Below are 20,595 nucleotides of genomic sequence, written 5' to 3'. Positions count from 1 at the left end.
CTGTGACCAATTCTGGAACCAATTGCAACAAAAATACGAGACCATCTAATTGTAAGATTGTCTATTATAGGATCGAAATCTGTAAGAGGCAGAAAAACTCGACGAGACTTACGCTTTAAGTTTTGAATTTAAAACTTGATCGAGGTCTGACCTTAAAACTTTTCTTAAGACTATTTGTCATAAGTACGATTGGTGAACAAGGAGATTTGAAAATTTCGCTTCCAATAAAGACAGAACGAGGTTGAATTATTAGTTCGAGAAAGTATCGAAAGGACGGACATGGGGGAAGGGGGAAGAAGATTTCCATTCGGATTAAGCGCGTCTCTTTTTTTCCCCCGCACGGGAAATGATTTGCCTGCCCGGTCCGCACGTCCGACCGGGTCTAAGAGAACACGGGCACGGGCGATGTGATTCGGATCCGCGAGTGCTATTCGGAGGCAGACGTGCGGATAAGCCCCTCAAAGGTCCCGTGTCCCCTTCTTCAAAGGTATATCAACTTCTCCCCGGTTATACTTCGCGTACCACCATTACCACCACTACCACCACCACCACCACCACCACCACCGTTGCCGCCACCCATATCGGGAGAAATACTTCCACCCCGCCGCTCTATTTGTATTCAAACCACTCCGGACCTCGTTCTCCTGCATTTTGCACGTCCCTCTCCGCTGATAAGCGCCCCTTTTACATCTCCATGCTGAGAATGGGAGAAATAATTGTGTAATGCGCGGCCAATTGTTGGCGAATAACCCGAAATGATCGAACATGACCATTGTGTCGGAAAACAAGTGTCAGTTTTTTTTAGTTGCCCGTTCCTTGGGGATAAGAATAAGATGACAAGAAGGAGGAGCGTGAAAATAGGTTAATTAGTCGAGGTAGACGAAGATAAAGTCAAATGTAATTGAGTTAAGTTCTTAGGCTGTTGGATCTTAAATAGAGTTAAAGTGACGGAGTGCAATAAATATCTCTATTGAAGCAAAATTGTTCCTAAAATTGTTCAAGAGCTTGTTATTAAAATACAGCTCGCAGAAGTGAGACAATAAATAAATCGAATATCCTACAATTATTGTAGAATTGTATTCGAGAATATTTTTAGAAGACTCCACGAGATCACGCGCATTATTACCTTCCTACACATACATATATACACGTGAATCACTTTGCTTTAACTTTGCAAACTATCTGACACAGTTTGGGTGGCGGTGAGCCGTTAATTGCGTGCAATCTAGGCCCGGAAAAGATATGATGAATTAACAATTTTAGACAATTAAGAACCAAATTGAATTTGCTGATCAAAAAGGGGTTACAGATAAAAAGGCGAATTGAAAATAGATTGCTATGAAGTATCCAATAGAAATCACAAATATACTTACTTGATTCTCTATAGAAGACACTTAACAACGTTCTTCAGGAACGATTTCGGGAAAGAGAGTCGCAGGAGACCCCGAGCCGGAGAAAAGCCCCCCTTCGCGGAAGGGGGCGTAAGATCGCGCACTAATATGAGTCACGGCGAGCATAATTTCTGTTTTTAAATCTCGCTCGCTCTCGCACCCGGTAATTGAATCCTTCGTCGAGATTACTCCAGGCGTCCGCCTGGCGTTTAGACGAGGCGGCACAGCGGCGCTACCTCTCTTCCCTCGAGAGCGTCTCTTCTTCAGCCCGCGGGTTATTTAAGATGGATTATTATTCTGCTGGTCTGCTAGGGTGGGCATCAGCGAAAATGAAAATGCTCTCGTTTGCAGGCAGATTAATTGCCGCGAATCAGCTTAGCAGAGGACGCTTCTCGTTGGCGATGACAACGACGACGACGTTGCCTGAAACCCTCAATTCTCGACCGGTTATAATACAGCACTGTGTTCTAAAGACAAAATATCGCTATTGTGTCCTATTTATCTATCGACAGGTAACGAACGTTGCAAACTTTCGTTTCAATGAATTTCACATCAACATAATATAAATAAATGGATTGCACCGTTCATGATCAAAAAGTCTAGGGGAGTAAGGGCATTTAACTGTAGATACGGCCCCCTTGAATTTTCTTTCGCGCGTCGCGTCGGGCGGATCGATGACACAAAATCGACGAAACACGAAATCCGCCGCGACGACAATGGCAGCTCGCGGAACGGCGTTACACCGTTGACGAATCGCACGTGCACGCACGCGTTTATAACATATTCTGAAAGCTCGGCGAAGCGTCGCCCGTAGCGGGGAGGGTGGGTGTAAGGTTTTGTCGAGCTTCGCCTCGCGACAAATCCTCCCTTTGTCGCGCTCGAAAATGGCGAGAGCAGAGAAAAAAGAGAAAGGGAAAGAGAAAAGGGAGAGAAAGAGAAAGAGAGGAGATAGGGAAGCGTGGGGGAGAGGGGGAGATGTGCATTATATTTACCTCGGATGCATATCCGGTGGCGCATGGATTCCTAAGCCTGTATCGGGGCTCGCTGTTACGTGAAAAATAATTTACACGCGCGCGGATATCAAAATGCGACCACATACCATATAATATATGAAAACACCCACATACACACACACACACACACACACACACACACACACATATACACACAATTGCGCCGCACGTGTTACACGTGAAACGACACGTGTGTGAGGAGTGTGGCTTGTGAGACGACATGCATCTTGAAGGTTTGAAATTTTTTGAATTCTCGAATCGTCGAAGCCGCGTGGAATTGTTATTGATGCTCATGCAGAATTCTAAAGAACAGTGGCCCAATATTCGCGGACGGCAAAGAAATTGCCCAATCCGGTTCCGAAGCGGTGTGTGATAAGCTTAGAAAAGTGGTGAGAATCGGCAAAAGGAAATAAAATCTATTTTCCATACTACGCTCGGCCAGGCCGTAGACCTTGATAGATGCGTTAGAGAGAAGAAGGAAGGAAGAGAAGATGAAAAATGAGAAAAATATAAACAAAAAGTTGTGGAGAAGTCAAAGAGAGAGAAAAATTTGCCAGGAAAAAGCAAAGTATAAGATAAAAAGAATGAATGAGAGGAAAGAAGAGATTTAAAAAAATGAAGAAAGCAATGTTGAAGAGAAGCAAAGGAAAAGGAAGAAATAAGATAACAGGAAAATATGAAAAACAAAGTTAAAGAGAAGAGAAAGAGGTAAAGGAATAAGGAGTGAAGAAAGAAGAAATTGATGTAAGGAAAACAAGAATAATAAGAAAAAAGAAAAGTACAAAAATAAAACTTGAAGAAGTAAAATTAAAAGGAAAAGAAACACATAAGGAAGCAAAGAATAGAAAAAGAAAGAATGTGGGGAAAAGAAGAAAAAGAGAAAAACGCAAGCACAAAAGATGAGAAAGGGCGAAGAAAAGGGGTGAAAGAGGAGGAAGTCGAAGAAAATGGATAAGAAGAAAAGAAAGGAAAATAAAAAAGAAAAAAGTATCCGAGTCCGGAAAACACTGCGAAGAGCAGGAGTGTAGTGGTAGAGATGTCGTAGTATCATTCGACGAAGGATGCGAAAGGCGTGAGAAGGCGCGAGCAATCGTGATAAAGAACGTATACGTGTATATGTATATGTGTCCCTGATGCGTGTGCTCGCGGCACGGAAAATAGGGGGTGTGCATGGGGAGGCACTTTCGAAATATCAATTTGAAACAGCCGCGGCTATATAGGTATGCGTCATGCTTTCCACCGGCCATTACGGCCGGCTTTCCATTTTTATTTGTATTTACTGGGACGTCTCTGCCCTCCCCCGTCATCCTTCCCGCGGTTGCCCCCCGGTCACCCGGGATGTGGTAGAAAGAGGCAGCGGGACGAGACGCGACGTCGCGATTTCTCGATATTTTACGACATTTTGTTTCCTATCCGCGGGAAGGTAGCGCCGAAGCATCACGCGGCATCTCGGACCTTATTCGACTTTTATGGCGTTAAATCGTGATAAAGTGTCTCGCGAATGGACTTCCCCTCTTCGCTTTCTTCTGCTCAACTCTCTTCCTTCTCTTTCTCTTTTTTTTTATTTACGATCGTAGCGTCGTTCTTAACTTGCGAGATGTCGGAGGATCTGTCTCGAAGATGGAGAGAGTTTTTGACGAGTTTGGTAGACACGCGATTCTTAGGAACTATTTCTCTTCTTGCGCATGAAGATCTCCATTTAAATTCAATACGAATCAACATGCTCATATATACATATGTTGTTTTTATATATGTTGTATTTTATTATTATGTTTTTGAAATTGTTGTGTTGACTAATTTTTCTATATTTATGTATTATATTATTATTCATGTAATTTTATTTTATGATATTTTCCAAACATTAGCTAACTCTGAACCTTTTACCATTCAAAATTCCTCGATGTAAACCATTCTGTCGGTACACGATCTGACTTAACTTATAGAAATTCACATTTCTCGACAAAACTGGGAAAGCGCGAGGAGGGAAAAATTCTTTATGCAAAATAAAATAGCGATCTCACCGATCTCCCCTGACTTTTCCTCCGCGAGATGACTTATCCGCGAATTCGATCTCACGACCCTCGAGAGAGAGATCGAGGAGCGACCGTTCGCCGGTCGCTGCCGCCGTCGTTGACCGGAAGTTCGACGCGCGGTCGAAAGAAGCCTCTCAGGTTTTTCAATCTCGCATAATGTCTGGGCATGGTCTCTATCGGCGTCTTGCAAACCGCGGCCGCGATAAGATAGCGGCCTCCGTGGCCCCGGGAATTTACGCTCGGCATAAGTTCGCCTTATATATGAGCGTCCACGGGAAATGCGACGATCGTATCGCGTCGCCCCGGTCACGGACGCGATCCGTCCGTGAAATGTTGCCCCGGTCAGTATTTTACCGGTCCCGCTCTCTCTTTTTTCGGGGCGAAACGACGTTCAGGAATGCCGGGCGAAGACGAACAGCCGTCCCGGATCCTTTCGTATGTTTATCCTCGCGGTGCACTTGACTCACCGTTTTAAAACGCTCAACTGGCCGGGATTTTCGTTACGCGCCGGATGTCCAGAAACTGTTCCCGTTCTAGGTTCAATGGCGCAACGGCGAACGATTGTCTGAATAATTATTAAATTTCAGAATCATTGCAGCTTTCGTATCAAAATTTATACCTGAAGACTCACATCGATATCTAATAAGTACTTTATATATATATAATAATAATAATAATAATAATAATAAAACCAACACCTTGTGTTATAAATTTCAAATTGTATATTCGCTTCTCAAATCGATGATTGTTTTCTTCGATTCAAAATTATTCATTGACCAAATTTGCTGATGCCTCGATTATATTGTTCGCTGATGATGCTCGCGTCACTTGTAAGAGTGATGGGAATTAAAAAAACAAAAGTCCCATCGCCTTCAGATACCGCAGGACATTCTTAGGGTCGGCTGCCATTCAATCCCGCCCTAAGAAAACCACGAAAAAATAATAACTATACGTATCGTCCCTAATGAAAATATCGCGCGTATAGCTAGCGGAGAGGTGGGAGGGGGGGGGGAGGGAGCGAGAGAGCGGTGGTGAAAGTTGCGCTTCGGATGTCGGCCTTAGCGCGCACCCTGAAAACCTCGAGAATTGTCTGCGCCGCGGCCTGAAACAACAATAACCCCATTCAGGCCGGTGGCATTTGACAGTGGGGTCGGAAACAATGAAACAATCAGCTCTCGGCCCCTCTGTAAACGGGGACGAGGAGGGAAAGGGGACGCGCCGGGGGCAGGGAAGGGGGAGGGGAGGAACGGCAAGGGGTCGGAGAGGTGAGACAGAGACGGGCGTGAAGGCCGGAAGTCAACAGCGCCGGACAATAGCAGGCAGCGTCTGACTACCGTTCCTAATTAACCAAGTTCGCCAACTTCGGGCGGACTTGACGATCCCTTTCCCCTAATGCATAATTACGCGTCGCTCATGGCCGTTCCCGCGAACAGGACGAGATGGCATGAGCCGCGCGTAAAGTACTTATCAATTCAAAGACCGCTAATCGTTCGCAAGCTGAAGTTCAGGCAAACGGACAACGATATCGTATACTCTTCGTAGTTCAATCTCGTCCGACCGCTGAGACAATAAAATATGTCGAAAATTAGAATATTGCAAATAGCCGTAAACATTTTTATTTTCGATTTTTAATATTGCAAGAGACTTTTTTAATATCACTTACAATTAGTACATTTCCGAGAAGTTTTTAATTTAAGTTAATTACAAATTTGTCGGAGAAACGTTCACCCGTATCTCGCGGCGCGATCTAAAAAGAATATACGAGATACGATGTTTGTTGTAAGACGATAAGGGAAGCGTCAGCCACGTGGCATCGCTATTATTAACCTTTAGCGCGCCCACCCCTATCTCTCGTTCTCCACCCCCCCCCCCTTCTCTCATTCTTTCTTTCTCCCGCTCACGCTCTGTCATCACGCTTTTTATTATTCACATAATCGGATCTGGAGCGGCGATAGCGCCGGTGATTTCGGGTTTGTCTAGGGTAACGCAGTTGTCGGCCGGTACAATGCCGCGCCTGAATGCCTCATTGTCTGCCGGGACCGACGCCCACTCAAAACTTCCACTCGCGCGCCCACCGCCGCCCGTCATTTTCCGCAATCAAACGATCGCGCCTCCTCTTTTTGCGTCGCGCATAAAAGCGCGGCTGATATCGCCGAGCGCGGACGAGCGACGCAATTAAAACGTCCGTCCCACCCCTCCTACCCCCGTCGGACGCGGGAATCTCCCAAAGAGATCCTGTGTTCCCGGCTAATTTCGGTAAAATGGCGAGACAGATTTTACCGTCGCCTTATCTCCGTGGAAATTTTAGGTACCGCGCGGCTAAAGGGATCACTTAAAATCTGAATCGCGCGCTCGTGTTGGGCGAGGATTAGTGGATTGTGCTCCGGGCTAATTCCAGGCTAAATGAAGCTTCTCATCGCGTGCCCCGGCGGTAACGTTGACGTAAAATTCAATTGCGGGGCGACGCAACGACGACACGGGAGTCAGGAAGACAATTTTACTCCTGAGACGCACCCACGCGTCTATCGACACGTAGCGTTGTCGCTTGTCCTTTTCCAGCCGCGCTGCTGGATTAACCGTGGCGGTTCGGGATTTCTCTCTCTCAGCGCTCACTCTCTCGAAGAGTGATTACATTTCATACTCGAATTCTCGCTTTCGTCTCTTTACCGAAGGGAACCGTCCGGAGTCGCGAGAAGCTCCGCGCAACGAGGACATTCTTCGGCGACAATACCCGCCACAATCGAGCGCGGCGCGCTTTCGCGCATACTAATGGAGTGCGGCGCGTAGACTTCCCTGGTCAGAGGATAGTCGTTGCCGCACTCTCCCACCCGCTCGTCCTCTTTCCTTCGTCTTTGTACGCCACCCGTAAAACTTACCAGCTCTCCCCGCCGTCGTCGTCGTCGTCGTCGTTGTCGTCTTCGAACAATCTGATGGGGCGTTATTCGCGAAAGCGCATGGAATCTCGCCACCCGCGAATGATATTCCATCCCAAACAGGACTAGAGTGGATTGTGAATAGAGTTGGATAGATCCTGAGTACATTCAGAGAAAATATTCAATTTTTAATAAAAAAATAAATACGTAAATTTAAATTATAGGTTTCGAAGTTAAATCGCCTCAGAATGGTTTTTATCTGAAATTGCTTTAAGAATCTATACGCGTATCGACTTGAATTTTCGTTTCTCGCGAAATCGATCGCGAACTCGGCGAAGAATTCTTACTGATTGTCGTGGCACAGGGAGGGAACGTGCCGCCACGGTGTGGAAAACGTCTCCCGGCCGCCATTCTCGCCGTTATCTCACCGCGGAGAAAGCATGATTGCCTTTATGGGGGAAGAAAGGGTCCTTCGCGGTGGCGATAATGTCCCCGTGGCGGCGACGGAGGCGTCGCTATCAGAAATAAAACACGACGAGCCGCCCCGTGTAGACCCGGCGGGGAGAGAGGAGGGGGGGGGCACGAAGGAAACTTCACATTGCCCTCGAGATTTTCCCTCGTCGTCACCCTCCTCCCGCCGCCTCTCCGATTAATTTCGCGGCTTTCCTTGGAAAACTACGAGAGTGGTGCAAAGCACGCACGCTCGTATTCACTCGCGCGATATTAGCCTCGCGATAAGCTGAGAGTCTTTCAGACGTAGACTTTTAGGCTGTCCGCTAATATTTGACGTTTGATAAGGTTGCGAGCGTACAAAAATGACTGCGAATATCTATCTTGACTCAAATGTACATCGAAGCGTAAAAAAACTGTACTAACAAGAGAAAAAGAAAGCCTCTGCTTGTGCTCCTAAACTAAATAATTATGTTAGGAAAATGCGAGGAGTTTGAGGGGTGAAGCGGGGACAATATTTCTTAATTCGGATCGAGATTTATTTACAAACGCGTTGCATTATATTACAGAAGTAATTAACAATGATATCGTAATCGTCGAGGCGGGGATTAACGTGGCGCATCCGCGTTATTCTTGTTCCGAATTAATCGAGTTAATCGAAGCGTCGCTATGCGTTCGCGAAATGCGTCGCGTGATTATTGAGAAAGAGAGAGAGAGAGAGAGAGAGAGAGAGAGAGAGAGAGAGAGAGAGAGAGAGAGAGAGAGAGAGAGAGAGAGAGAGAGAGAGAGAGAGAGAGAGAGAAGAGAGAGAGAGAGGAAGAGGAAATATGCTTTTTTTCTATACGTTAGATACGTTTTACGTTTACTTGCATCTTACTCCCGTTAGGGTACACGCTAATGAACTCGCATCAGTGCTCGCTACGGTCGTTAGAAATACTTAGCGGGAATTTCTACAAGGAGGAGAAGTTAGCGGATTACTCTCGACGAACGAGCAATAATGTTACAACTCGCCTTAACAAGTCAACAATAATTCATTACACATATAACAAAAACGAAATTGTATAAAACATGTGTGCATCTCTTATTTTAGAAATTAAGAGATTTATTCATTTTGACGGCTCGGTGAAAAAATTTTGAGAATAAACAGAATGGAAAACTTGCCGAGATAAATAGCATATATGCAGAAAAATATTTATTTTGTTTTCAGATCAAGCCTTTTGAAGCACCAATCAGTCCAAAAATGCAGAGATTCGTGAACATTTTATGGAAGATATAAAAAAATTGTCTTCATTTTATTTTTTTAGATGTAAAATTATGTACATCAATAAATCAAAATGTACATTTCATTCAATTCATTCTTCAAATTACATTTCTTCACCGAGCTGTGAGGGTGAAAAAAAAAAAAAAAATAAGCCTCTTAATCTCAATAAATTAAATTGCCAAAATATTAATAAACACGTACAACGTTGTAAATTATGCTCCGCGAAGCAATTAGAGAAAAGTTAAGAACATAATCCTGTTCGTTATTCGAACTACCAGACAACATTGACGAAATCAACCTTTAGCGAGATGGAATGAATCTGACAACCTTCGAAAATGTCTCTCTTTCTGGCCTTTCCGTAATATTAGAAAAGGATTCGCGTCGACGCGTGTTCGCAGAGCCAGCCACGCGTCTTCCATTTCGCCGTATCGATAACTTTCGTTCGCGAAAAGCGGGCGCAGCGCGGCGCGGCGCGACGCCGGTCGCGAGATACAACCGAAACCGCGTCGTCGGGGTACGTGCGCGTCTCTACGTTAGCATTCAGAACGTTTTAGGCTTATTTCGCACGGCCGCGTTTCAAAGAAGAGATTTGCCTCCGTCAGAAGAGCTTTTTTTTCCTCCCTTCCCCCTACCGTGTCCACCCCCGAACGCGCCCGCGCCCGCGCCCGCCCGCCTCCTAATATATGGCATGTGAGAGGGTTGGTTATCTCATCAGAATTGGACTCTTCTAGCAACCAGCTTCGCGTGCACGATCCGGTCGAGAGGACCCTTTGCACCCGATCCTTTGTGGGATTTCGGGGCCGTATAGCCGAGTTATCGATTTCTGTTTCTGTTTCGCCAGCTTCGGCCTGCGGTCGCGAAGCTATTTCTCCGATATACGGCCTCTACTCCTCAATTCCGATATTTTTCGGCCGGGCACTTTCCGACCCGTACTACGCGTCGTTTTTTCGCTAGTCGCGGATTACGTTGCTCCGAATGAGATCTCCAAACTACAAAACGAGAGGTTTTTCCGTTAAAAGGAGAGAGCGTGACGCGCTCTCGTCGATTTATCCGAATTACATGGATAGCACTGGCCCACTTCCGGTCGCGAGATACCGAAATGTTCATCCAGAGCGTACAACTGCTCGGCGATAGACGAGTAGATCACTGCACATTGGCGATGTGCACGCCGTTCCTCGGCGACCTGGACACGGTAGTCGAGCCCCTCTGTTGCTCGTCTTGGAAATGGACGGGGTCCTCCTTGACGACACCGGTGCTCAGATTCACGACTGTCGTTTGAGGGATCGGGGAGAGCATCGGGGCCACCCGCCACCAATCGGCAGTCGGCCACGCGGCCGGCATCAGGCTCCCCCGGAAGTTTAAGTCCGGGAGAACCGGGAGCGGCCTTCATATGACGTGTCCGCGCTGCGAGCTCGAATTCGAGCTGTTGGAGGTCGACGTCAGGCTCTGAACGGAGAAAGCGCTGTCGACCCTGCCGCTCGATGCCGAGGATAACGAGGACGATGTCGTCGTTGTCGTCGTCGTCGACGATCTCTCCAGTTGTTCCGTGGGCGGCGACGAGGACGAAGAGGAAGAAAAGCGATCCTGGGAACGGTCCTCTTGATGATGATGGTGATGATGATGATGATGTTGATGATGACTCTCCAGATTGGTGGAGAAGTCCACTTCGAGCTTTCGGTACCGGGATTCTTCTCGCTCCGCGACGACGGCATCGTCGTCGGCCCTCGCCGGGCTCGAAAAGGGTGGGCCGTCCATCTTGGACGACGGAATCGGTCTTTTGGACTCCTTCGGCGGACTCGGGCAGCTACAGTTGGGTTGTAGACAGGCGGCTGCCGACAGGCTCGTCGGCCAGGACATCGTTTGGTGGCTCGGATAAAAGGGATTGCCGGTGTAGAGGGCCTGTAAGGCCAGATCGGCGGCCAGCTTGCCGCCGTTGAAGTCGTCGCTCAGCTTGTGCTGCAGCGGATAGAGCGGATAGGCGAACGGCGGAAAGAAGCGCGGGATCTTCAGGTCCTCGTGCGGCATCAGATGATGCGTCGGAGGCGTCAACGACGGCAGAAGACCGCGCGGTAGATTGGTCAAGCTGTCGCCCGGTGATATCAGTGGTGATATCGAGAAGCCGAACTTGTTCTCCTTTTTCACCAGGGACTTCGGTTTCCGGCGCGGCCGGTACTTGTAGTCGGGATGCTCTTTCATGTGAAGAGCTCTGAAAGGTGGATGGCAATTTGTATCATTGTACTGTGAGATCCAACTAGAATTTCTTTCGTGTATTGGTGTGATTGTGTAATTGTGGTCTAAGGCCACCATTGTGGTAAATCACTATATATACACATATATAGCGGTGATCCACTGCTAATTAATAGAATAAATAATACAACTAAACAATACGTTTTGGACACGTTATTGTGTATTTAAATGTATCGAATTAAAAAGAAAATTTTCTATGGTACATAAATTGTCTATATTTTCTTGTGTAATTTAAAAGTTAAAAGTCTAAAAAATATGTTCTTACGTCTAAATTAAAATTAAAGATACAGAGGTCTTAAATTGTTCCATTTGAACAAATTGTCAATCTAATTGTTTTACTGTTTTATTAATTTTTGTTGCTTACAGTATAATATTAAATACTATAAATTTATTTTTTCCAACATTTATTTTCAGAATAAAAAATTATTTAAACAACTTATTTGGCATTTTTAATAAAGGCTATTAGATTAATTTTTAAAATTATGGAAGTGATTGTCATTACAATTGAATTAAAAGATAAATTTTGAATTAAAGATTAATTTTTACGGATTGAAGAGATAATGAGTGTCATAGAAAATCAAATCAAGACCAATATGTAGTTCATTCTTGATTTATTGATTAAGGAAAGTCTTAGTAAAGGTCGAAAATATGTAGTTTCACAGGAATGATTGAAGTGCATAGAGTTCTCAATTGAAAAATATTAAAAGCCCACAAAATGTATAATTGTATATATTATCATACGGACATCCGCGTTTGTATATTAATTTTCTTTTAATTTTCTATAATTTTTCTGTAAACGAGCTAATTATTATTTATTTAATTAATAATCAGTACGTCAGAGAGAGATGCTGAAAGGGTGGATATTAGATTGATGGAGATATGCTGGATATTTGATACAAGCAAATAGAGCAACTAAAATGGAACAATTGACTTAAAAGAAATTTTTCATCGAAAACAAAAAGATTAATTTATGAAGATTATTTACTTACTTTAAAAATATAGCTAGTTTTTCTCACGATTGTAGTCTGCTTCACAGACAACCTTTGTATTTACAAAATAGAGATTGTCCCTCTTTAAAAAAAGCGTTCTATCTTTCGCACTTATTATTAATTTCCTTTTAACTTCGTTCTGCTCAATTTTCTCACTCGACGCGGATTCGTTGAAGCTCATCGTTATCGTAAATACGCTGCTGAATCCGATGTCGTTATACGACGGTAAAGTAAAGGGGAAGGAACAGCCGAGAAGGGTTCCACGCGTATTTCAGGGGAAGGGAACGGCTTAATTGAATAGTTTCGTAACTGAGAACGCGATAGTTTAGCCTGCGATGGGTCTGCAACATAATTCCGTGACCATCCCGATGGCAAGAGTCGTTAAGCGAGAGCTCTATTATAAATGATTTAATGAGCTTAAATTTCTTCAAATGTTGTATGATTCTTACGATTTCCAATAATTTCGAAATAATTTCCTATAAGAACTTTCGCCAATAATTATATGTATATATCTTTATATTATCATATCAATTAATTAAGTTTCTCGGATAACTTGCCCTGTCGACTTTTTCGAAATTCTTAACTATACTATTACGATTACTATGAAAGCAAAAAAAATTGTTTTCTTTCAATCGGGATTCATAAATAAAATTACGAATATCTCAAGAAACGGAGCTGAGCGCCTTCTTAGAACGCCTCGTATCTATGTCTTTCTTTTTATTATTTTTTATGTAACAACACGACTATCGATTATCGCGGACGCTAACACCTCCCTACAATTTTTATAAATTGTTCTCTCGCCTTCCCACGTACAATGGGACGTATTATCACCGTTCCAGAACACGATACGGGGCACCATAGGTATTTGCAGTAAGTATCTTGTACACACACCTCTCTTTGGCGCGACGATGGAGGAGGGAAAGGAGGAACAGCGGTATCTCCGACACATAATACTCCATTATGTACCCAAGAGGCGCACAAACGCTGTGCTTATTTATGCCTCACCTCGTGGAGATAAAAAAAAAAGAAAAGACGAGGGTCGAGAGGGGAGGTTTGGAGATACGGGGGCTTTTTGGTGACGGCGGTCGTCGCAAAGAATTTCGCCGGAAACCACCAGGACAATGCAGTCGGAGGCACGACGGTGATAACGTGGTGCATTTACTTCGCACCACGTCATAATAATAATTTAGCGAAAGCAAAGTCGTTTTATCATTGCTGTGCCGTTATTATTTTGGCTCGCGACCAGCAGTTTCCTTCGCGTTAAATTCCCAGCCATTTTATCGCAGCGATGAAAGAAGTCGTAACAATTATAGCAGAGAATTCCCTCGATGTCTACGCGTGCCGATCGTTTTCTACGAAAGTACGAAATGGAGAATTCACCGTGTGACGAAATTCGAAATTTCAAGGGGGTACCTCGAAAGTGAAAGGAGGGGGAGAGGGAGTTGGCGCGCGGGGCGCGCGGATGGCGAAACGCCGCCGCGACCGCGGAATAATAATTCCGGGGACAATGTGTCCCGGCAGATAGCACAAAGCGTAAATCAGCATAAACATCGGTAAAGCCGCGCCGACAATAACTCAGCATAAATGCATAAACATCGGCCGTAATCTTTACAATTCCAACCTCTGCACATCCCTCCCCCTTTCCCTCTGGTCCGCCATTACTCTCCCCCGCGCGTTGCTTCTATCTAGCGGCCGATAAACAATGCGCTATATCATCCCCGCGACGACATAAGCTACGCGCTCTCTCGCCGCGTCGCGACAAGGAACAATAACAATTAGTTACGATTGTAACCGCGCGGGGACCGAAAGCCCGGAATGATCGCGTCGCCCGCGGGGATGGACTTCATTAACTATATAGATGAGTTTTAGCGACAGGCCCTTTTTCTCGCGTATCCCTCTCTCTATTTTCTCCACGATCAAAAAGATAAGAGTGGCTCACGTGTTATTCTAATTTTATGAGTTGCCTTATATAATGATTAAACTATCTTAAAATTTTCCGCAAAAATTTATTTATTTAAAAGACGAATGAATTTCGATAACAAATCCAAGAAGCAAGAATTTATCGTCCAAACTGTTAATAATTTAATTAAATGGAACTAAATAAGCAATTCTTTTCGACATTCTCGTGTGTCTCATGCATTTGCAGTTAATCTGTAAAATCTACTCGATTAACAGAATTGTTTGCGACTTAATCGCATTAACGGATTTCTCGCCATGATGTCAGAGGAATGTTCATATGCAACATCAAAGCGCGTAAAAAGCCGTTTCACCGCAATGAGAGAAGCGAGAAATCGGGAAGAGGCTGCGGAACACATAGGGGGTTGAAGTGGGTACGTAGAACGGCCGGGGGACGAGAGGAATAGAAGGAGGGATAGGGAAGACGAGCGGGTGAAAGAAAAAAAAGAAGAGAGAGAGAGAGAAAGAGAGAGAGAGAGAGAGAGAGAGAGAGAGAGAGAGAGAGAGAGAGAGAGAGAGAGAGAGAGAGAGAGAGGAGAGAGAGAGAGAGAGAGAGAGAGAGAGAGAGAGAGAGAGAGAGAGAGAGAGAGAGAGAGAGAGAGAGAGAGGATCGTTGAGCGCGGACGGCGGCGGTGGCAGCGGCGGGGGTGTGCGGAGAAGCCGGGCAAATCCTTTTAAATCCACACAATTGCGACAATGGGGCTTTATTTGTTATCTCGGGGGCCACATTGTGAGTCGCCGTGAACGAACGGACAGATTACGTCGGGCCAGTGACGGCGCGGGTCCAAGGGAACCCGCTCCTACCGAGGACGCCGCTCCAAGGGAACGACTTTACCTCCCTCGCGTCTCCCTTCCGTTTCCCTCCGCCTCCTCTCTCCCGCCCCCTTTTATTTTACGGCCGCCACCCTACTCTCGTCGTCGACGTCGCTGCCATCCGCCAGAAAAGCGGATTCGCCGTTACACGTCCGCGTCGAAATTTCCCTCGGATTGCCCATACCTCTCACCCCCTTCCGCGCCCCTCGACGGCCCTCTTCACGGTTTTCTTTCTCTCTTAGAAATTTCCGATGGAAAAATATGGCCTTTTGTTTTGCGCTTTTGTATATCGTTAGCAAGCCAAGCGGGTGCTGGAGGTCGATAGAAAATTTAATAACGTATAATACTGAAATAAAACATGTCACTACTACATGTGAAGTATAATAAATACCGCAAAGTGTACAACGTTAAACGCATTGGTCGCAAATCAAGTAAATTCAATAATTTCGATTGATTGAAATATGACAAATTGCGCCGCCGTGAGTTCGGTGTGAGTGCCATTTCCATTAATTATGGTTTATCGACGCGGTCGGTTGCCGTCAATCAGGGGAATTGCATTTTCCGCGTACGAATGCGACGGCGCGGCGCGGCGATCCGTTTAAGACGACGCCGATTTCGGTATTCGCGGCTTCGCCGAAAATTTCGGCGGCGTCGCGGGACATCCGCCCGACTCCCCCGCTTTCTTCTATTTCCTACTTTTTTTCCCCCCGACGGGGTGAAATGTAAATCGAGGTCGGGATATTTTGCAATGCGGGCACGGGGTTAGAGCGTGGAATCAGTTTAAATCTTGTTCCCCGAGACGAGATCGAAAAGCGAGAGAGCGGGAATCGTTCCCAAATTTAATCTGCACGCACCTTGCGCGCAAACCTATTCCTCTCGCCCCCCTTTAACCCCGATTGTTATTTCAGATACTGTTATTAAGACTTTATATTGCTATTAAGACACGTATTATCGAAGGGTCTAGCACAAGTTTATTTATTAATCTAATTAATATAAGATTATTATAAAACAATAATAAATTGGCACAAATATTGAAGTAATTTCTATAGAAGACTCAAAAAATACTTAAATGTGCTTCATTAATGGACATTTTTTCAAGATTTTATTTGTTGAAAAATATGTGGATGTTATTATTGAATGAATAGAATAAATTGCTTTACAAATATAATCGTCATTAAATTTTTAATAATATCTGTCACTCTAAGAAATAAGCAATCAAAGTCGAGAAACAAATAATATCAAAATACTTTCAAAGGTTTAGTGAAACAACCAATGTTTTTAAGCGGGTTGATTATCATCGCAAAATTAATACTGATATCCTTCTGATGAGATTGCGTTTACGAGATTGCAAAACGTTACGCGAATAAAGCTCGCAAAAAATTATACAAGACGTTACGAGGACTCTAGAGAAGAGAAAATTCACGCGAGATTGCCGGGACCTCCTTTTCAAGGGGGCCCTTTTAAGGGCGCGCCGGTCTCGAAAAATCGGCGCGCGGCCGCTCCGGCGAGCTAAATAAACTCATAACAGTGATTAAATATTCAGGGCCGGTAATAAAGAGCTCGTCTCTCTCGCCCGCCCTATAAATACCGGCCACGTCTCACCCCTATTTCAACCCGGGGCTTAAGCGCAGCATAGCCCCTAAGCTTCTCGGCAACAATGTACCGTATTATGAAGTACGAGACGATCGCGTGGCACGCTTTCCCGCCGTTTTCGATCCCTTCGGCTCTGCTGATACGGACCCCACCCCGATCAACGCAATCATCTAAAGTATATTATCGTGACTGAGTAGCAATTAGTGCCGCCATGCGGAAAAGAAGCCAGTCAAAAATGACGTAAAAAGTATTCCTTCTTCTAGTTTTATATTTTATATTTATGAGTGTCATGTTAGAGAAAGAGAGAAAGAATAGAGAAAAGTTCAACGATAAATAATATTTATATTGCAAGTAATTCTACAAATCAATATTTATTTGGCAGATTTATTTCTCATTGTAGATGAAACAATTGTCCGTAAGATGTTATTGAATCATTGATAAGACTATAATTGGTTAAAAAAATAAAAGGTCTGTGTTGATTCATGATTTGTAAAAATATGTATGAATTTGTACACTGACAATAATGTTAAAATATTGTCATCAAATCGTAGCTAAAAATATATATCAATCTGTAATAAAATCTATCTTAAACGTCTCAGAATCAACGTTTAAAAATGTAGAATTTGTACCATAGGTTTGATCGCAATCTTGCATGAAACCGGTGATAAGAATGTCTATTTACAAGTTTCCTATCACGCGTAATATAATTTTCAACATATGTTGTCTTATCAAAATTCTATTATCTCAGGCTAGTCTCTCTTTGTGCAGAATTACACACAGAATTGAAAACTTTTGAAGAAATAAAGAAAAATCTATTTTATCATTTACCATCATCTATTTTTTCAATTACCTTAATTCATTAATTTTATTATTTATTCTTTATCATTAAATCATTTTTTTATCGCGTTCTATATTTTATTATCTATATAACTTACAGATAATGTGAGAATGCAATAATTTATTAAAAGATTATTACATCATAAATAGAAAATAAAAAGTAAAATAACATTGCGAGAAAGAGGAGAAGAGATTTTGATAGAAAGATTTAAAAATAGTTATCTTTAAATTATCTCCTACGTATATCTTAATGATTATAGCCTAATTATATTTTAATTATATTCTATTTATATCATAATTTATATATGACAATAATTTTCGTAATTTATTGTTAAATGAATACATATCACTTGTCACTTGTAAAAAGAAAATTATTAAAAAAGAATACATATTTATATTATTATATGATATAAATTATTTGTCATATAAAAATTATTCTGAAAATAATAAATTTAGTTTAAAAGATACCAAATTTCAGTGTTTAAAAATGATATAAAAAATGGCTATATATATAGTAAAGTAAAAATTTCAATAAATTAATGCTTTTAAGATTACATATAAGAGAAATATACACACATTAAAATCAATTTAACTTCGGAAGTTAATTTCAGGATATATAAGTAAGAGAAGCAAGTTCATTTCTCAAACGTCATCATTAATTTCTCAGTATAAAATAATCAAATTCGAAAATATGCGTTCGAGAGTGCTGTGTGCATGTTCAACGTGTCCTGATATGTTCAACGTGTATTTTGTAAACTCACCTTAATCTCTTTGCTTCGTCAATGAAAGGGCGTTTTTCGCTCTCACTCAGGAGCTTCCACTCGGCGCCTAGCCTCTTCGAGATCTCCGAATTGTGCATTTTTGGATTTTCCTGTGCCATTTTGCGACGTTGACCACGCGACCACACCATAAAGGCATTCATCGGCCGTTTTATGTGCTCGTTATGCAGGGACTTAGACGACATCTCCATGAATCGTTCTCTTTCTGCCACGATCTTTAATCTAATTGCTTTCTTCATGAGTGGACGAGATTTCTGATGGATTAAAAGATTGATAGAACACTCCTATCTCAAGTGGATAAGATAGCTTTCCGTACATCCTGTCAACGTATATATATATATTTCCGAAAATATTTTTAAATATTTTAAAGGTATTTATCTTCAGTAGTCTTGAAGGTTCCCGCAAAGTTGATCTGTTGACTGTTACCGTAAACAAGACCTTTCGAAGCTTGTTGAGTTTGGTGTATCGTCAACATTAAGTGTCAACTAACTTTGACTGGTCGCGATCGATTAGATAATTCTATCTTCAAACTTTTCAAGTTGGTTCACATTCACTGCACGAAAATAACAATTAAGACATTTTTCGATGATTTGGGATATGTCTAAATTTTCTCCGTGTGATTCTATTTATTCAAATATTTAATATAGTATCCCGGAAGAAGACTTTAGACGTTTCAGTTAACAAATAAATCTTTATGCAACGCTCACGAGCAACGGCAACGTTTCCTTAAAATCTTTGAACGACAAATCTTTGTCTGATGATGAGTGCTTCCCAAAAAAATCGTGCATATTTTAGAAGTCCAAAATATTTCCAAAAATATGGACGTCTTGGATCATCAACTGCATCAGGACGACATTTCGAATCGATGAATTTTTCAGAAAAAACCATGCAATCGTCTATTGATCACTGGATTCTTCTTGTGCAGCTTTCTGTTACGTCTTCGAATTCAATTTCACGATAAATTAAACTAATCTGTCAACGGAGGCTCTTTCAACTGTTAGGAGTTGTCTTCTTTCGGTCGTCACGATACAGTTATAGTTCAGCAATTCTTCCAGGACAGTTCTGCGCTTCTGTGATGTAATATGTTTTTTTTTTTCGAGCGACGACTTGATCTGACGGACACGAGTCCTTTTGGTGCACTGACAGAGAGAATCGCGGGGATTCCCTCAGGAACTTCGCGAAGCACGTAGCATCTGGGGCGAACCCGCGGGACGGAGCTTTCGCCGGTGCGGCTCGGCTCGGCTCCCGTGGGACGTGGGGTAAAATAAGACAGCGGGCCAATCGGTCGCGGCGGCGCGGCCCCCACCATTTAGGGCAGCCAATGGGTGGCCGCGATTGGCCGCCGCGTCGGCATGGCGGTCCAGAGCGGATACGCGCGTTCGCGCAACAGGTGGAGAGACGTCTCTATCTCCTCCGTTTCTTTCCCTCTTTCTGTTCTCCTACCGCACCGCTCACGAAGACAACGACGGCGGGGGTATGGGTGCGTTTGTCGTGCGGATTATCGCGCCGCCGCCGTCGCCGTAGTCGCCTTTTTGACCTCTCCTCCGCCTTCCGTTGGTGGTCAGCCAGGTGCACTCGGTGGCGGATAGAGAGATCGAGAGGATTTCGCGAAGAGAGAAAGGGTTGAAGATATGCAATCACGGGACTTTAGAGGTGCCGCCCGAATTTTTTTGTTTCGATATACTGACAAAACTTCCCTACGTTTCCTAAATCTCTTTTTTCTTTATACACAGTAAAACAATTAATTATATTCAACTTAGTTTTATCGGAAAAAGAAGAGAACGTTATATGTATAACGGCCACGATAAATTATATGTATTTCAGTATTTTAAGAAACTTATAATAAAAACAAAATAAGATGCAAGTAATGAGGGTCCGCTCTAAGAGAGATCGCATTAGTATTTATCAATAGAGCTCAGCGATTTATACGCTAACAATAATAAAATCGAGAGATAAAAGAAGTCCGAGAGGCGCAGAATTGAACAAAGGTATACGAAATGATGTCGTTGATGCGTTCGCCGATCAACCGTCGACTTTATCGTCATCAGGCAGAGAATTTCTTTTCTCGCTTTGTCCGCTTGCAGAGAGATACACGAGCGTGGAAGGCGAGCATAAAAGGCCAGGTTTTATAATAAATGTTATCAGTCGCGGCAGTGTCTTGTCACGGGGAGGGGGGGGCGAGAAAGAGAGAGGAGGTGCAACGAGAAGGTTGCGAAGAGGGGAGGGGAGGGGGAGAGCTGGAAGACGTCTCGAGTGATAAGGCGATAAAGAGAGAAGGTATAAAACGAGACAAGGGAGCTGGTGTGCGGGCGACAACATCTCCCGGTCGCCATAAAAAGGGGACTGCGCGCCGTCGCCAT

At 43.6% G+C, this 20,595-nt stretch overlaps 1 protein-coding gene and 1 long non-coding RNA gene across 3 annotated transcripts in view; both read right to left on the bottom strand.

Annotated features, from left to right (window-relative positions):
- The window catches only part of LOC143897736 (uncharacterized), an 83,997-nt gene that overhangs the window by 5,543 nt on the left and 57,859 nt on the right, over positions 1-20,595 (bottom strand). For both annotated transcript variants that reach the window (XR_013256986.1, XR_013256987.1), the window contains exon 4: positions 7,314-7,468. This is a non-coding gene — a long non-coding RNA (uncharacterized LOC143897736). The remainder of the gene's footprint in view (positions 1-7,313; positions 7,469-20,595) is intronic.
- LOC143897734 (transcription factor SOX-14) lies at positions 8,480-19,763 on the bottom strand. The gene is made up of 2 exons (XM_077406600.1): positions 18,218-19,763; positions 8,480-11,227 (listed from the first exon to the last, which is right to left on the bottom strand). Exons 1-2 carry the CDS (start codon positions 18,472-18,474, stop codon positions 10,408-10,410), a joined length of 1,077 nt encoding a protein of 358 aa, XP_077262726.1. The 5' UTR covers positions 18,475-19,763; the 3' UTR covers positions 8,480-10,407.

Source organism: Temnothorax americanus, unplaced genomic scaffold, assembly GCF_048541705.1.
Source record: "Temnothorax americanus isolate GAGA-0224 unplaced genomic scaffold, ASM4854170v1 Scaffold21, whole genome shotgun sequence".
Taxonomy (NCBI): domain Eukaryota; kingdom Metazoa; phylum Arthropoda; class Insecta; order Hymenoptera; family Formicidae; genus Temnothorax; species Temnothorax americanus.
The sequence above is the reverse complement of the archived record's forward strand: the minus strand, read 5'-3'. Positions and strand labels throughout refer to the sequence as shown.

Coding starts and splice junctions, on each gene's coding strand:
- LOC143897734 (XM_077406600.1), bottom strand. CDS start 18,474: ATGAAGAAAGCAATTAGATTAAAGATCGTGGCAGAAAGAGAACGATTC. Junction 11,228..18,217: donor GACGAAGCAAAGAGATTAAG/GTGAGTTTACAA, acceptor TCCACCTTTCAG/AGCTCTTCACATGAAAGAGC.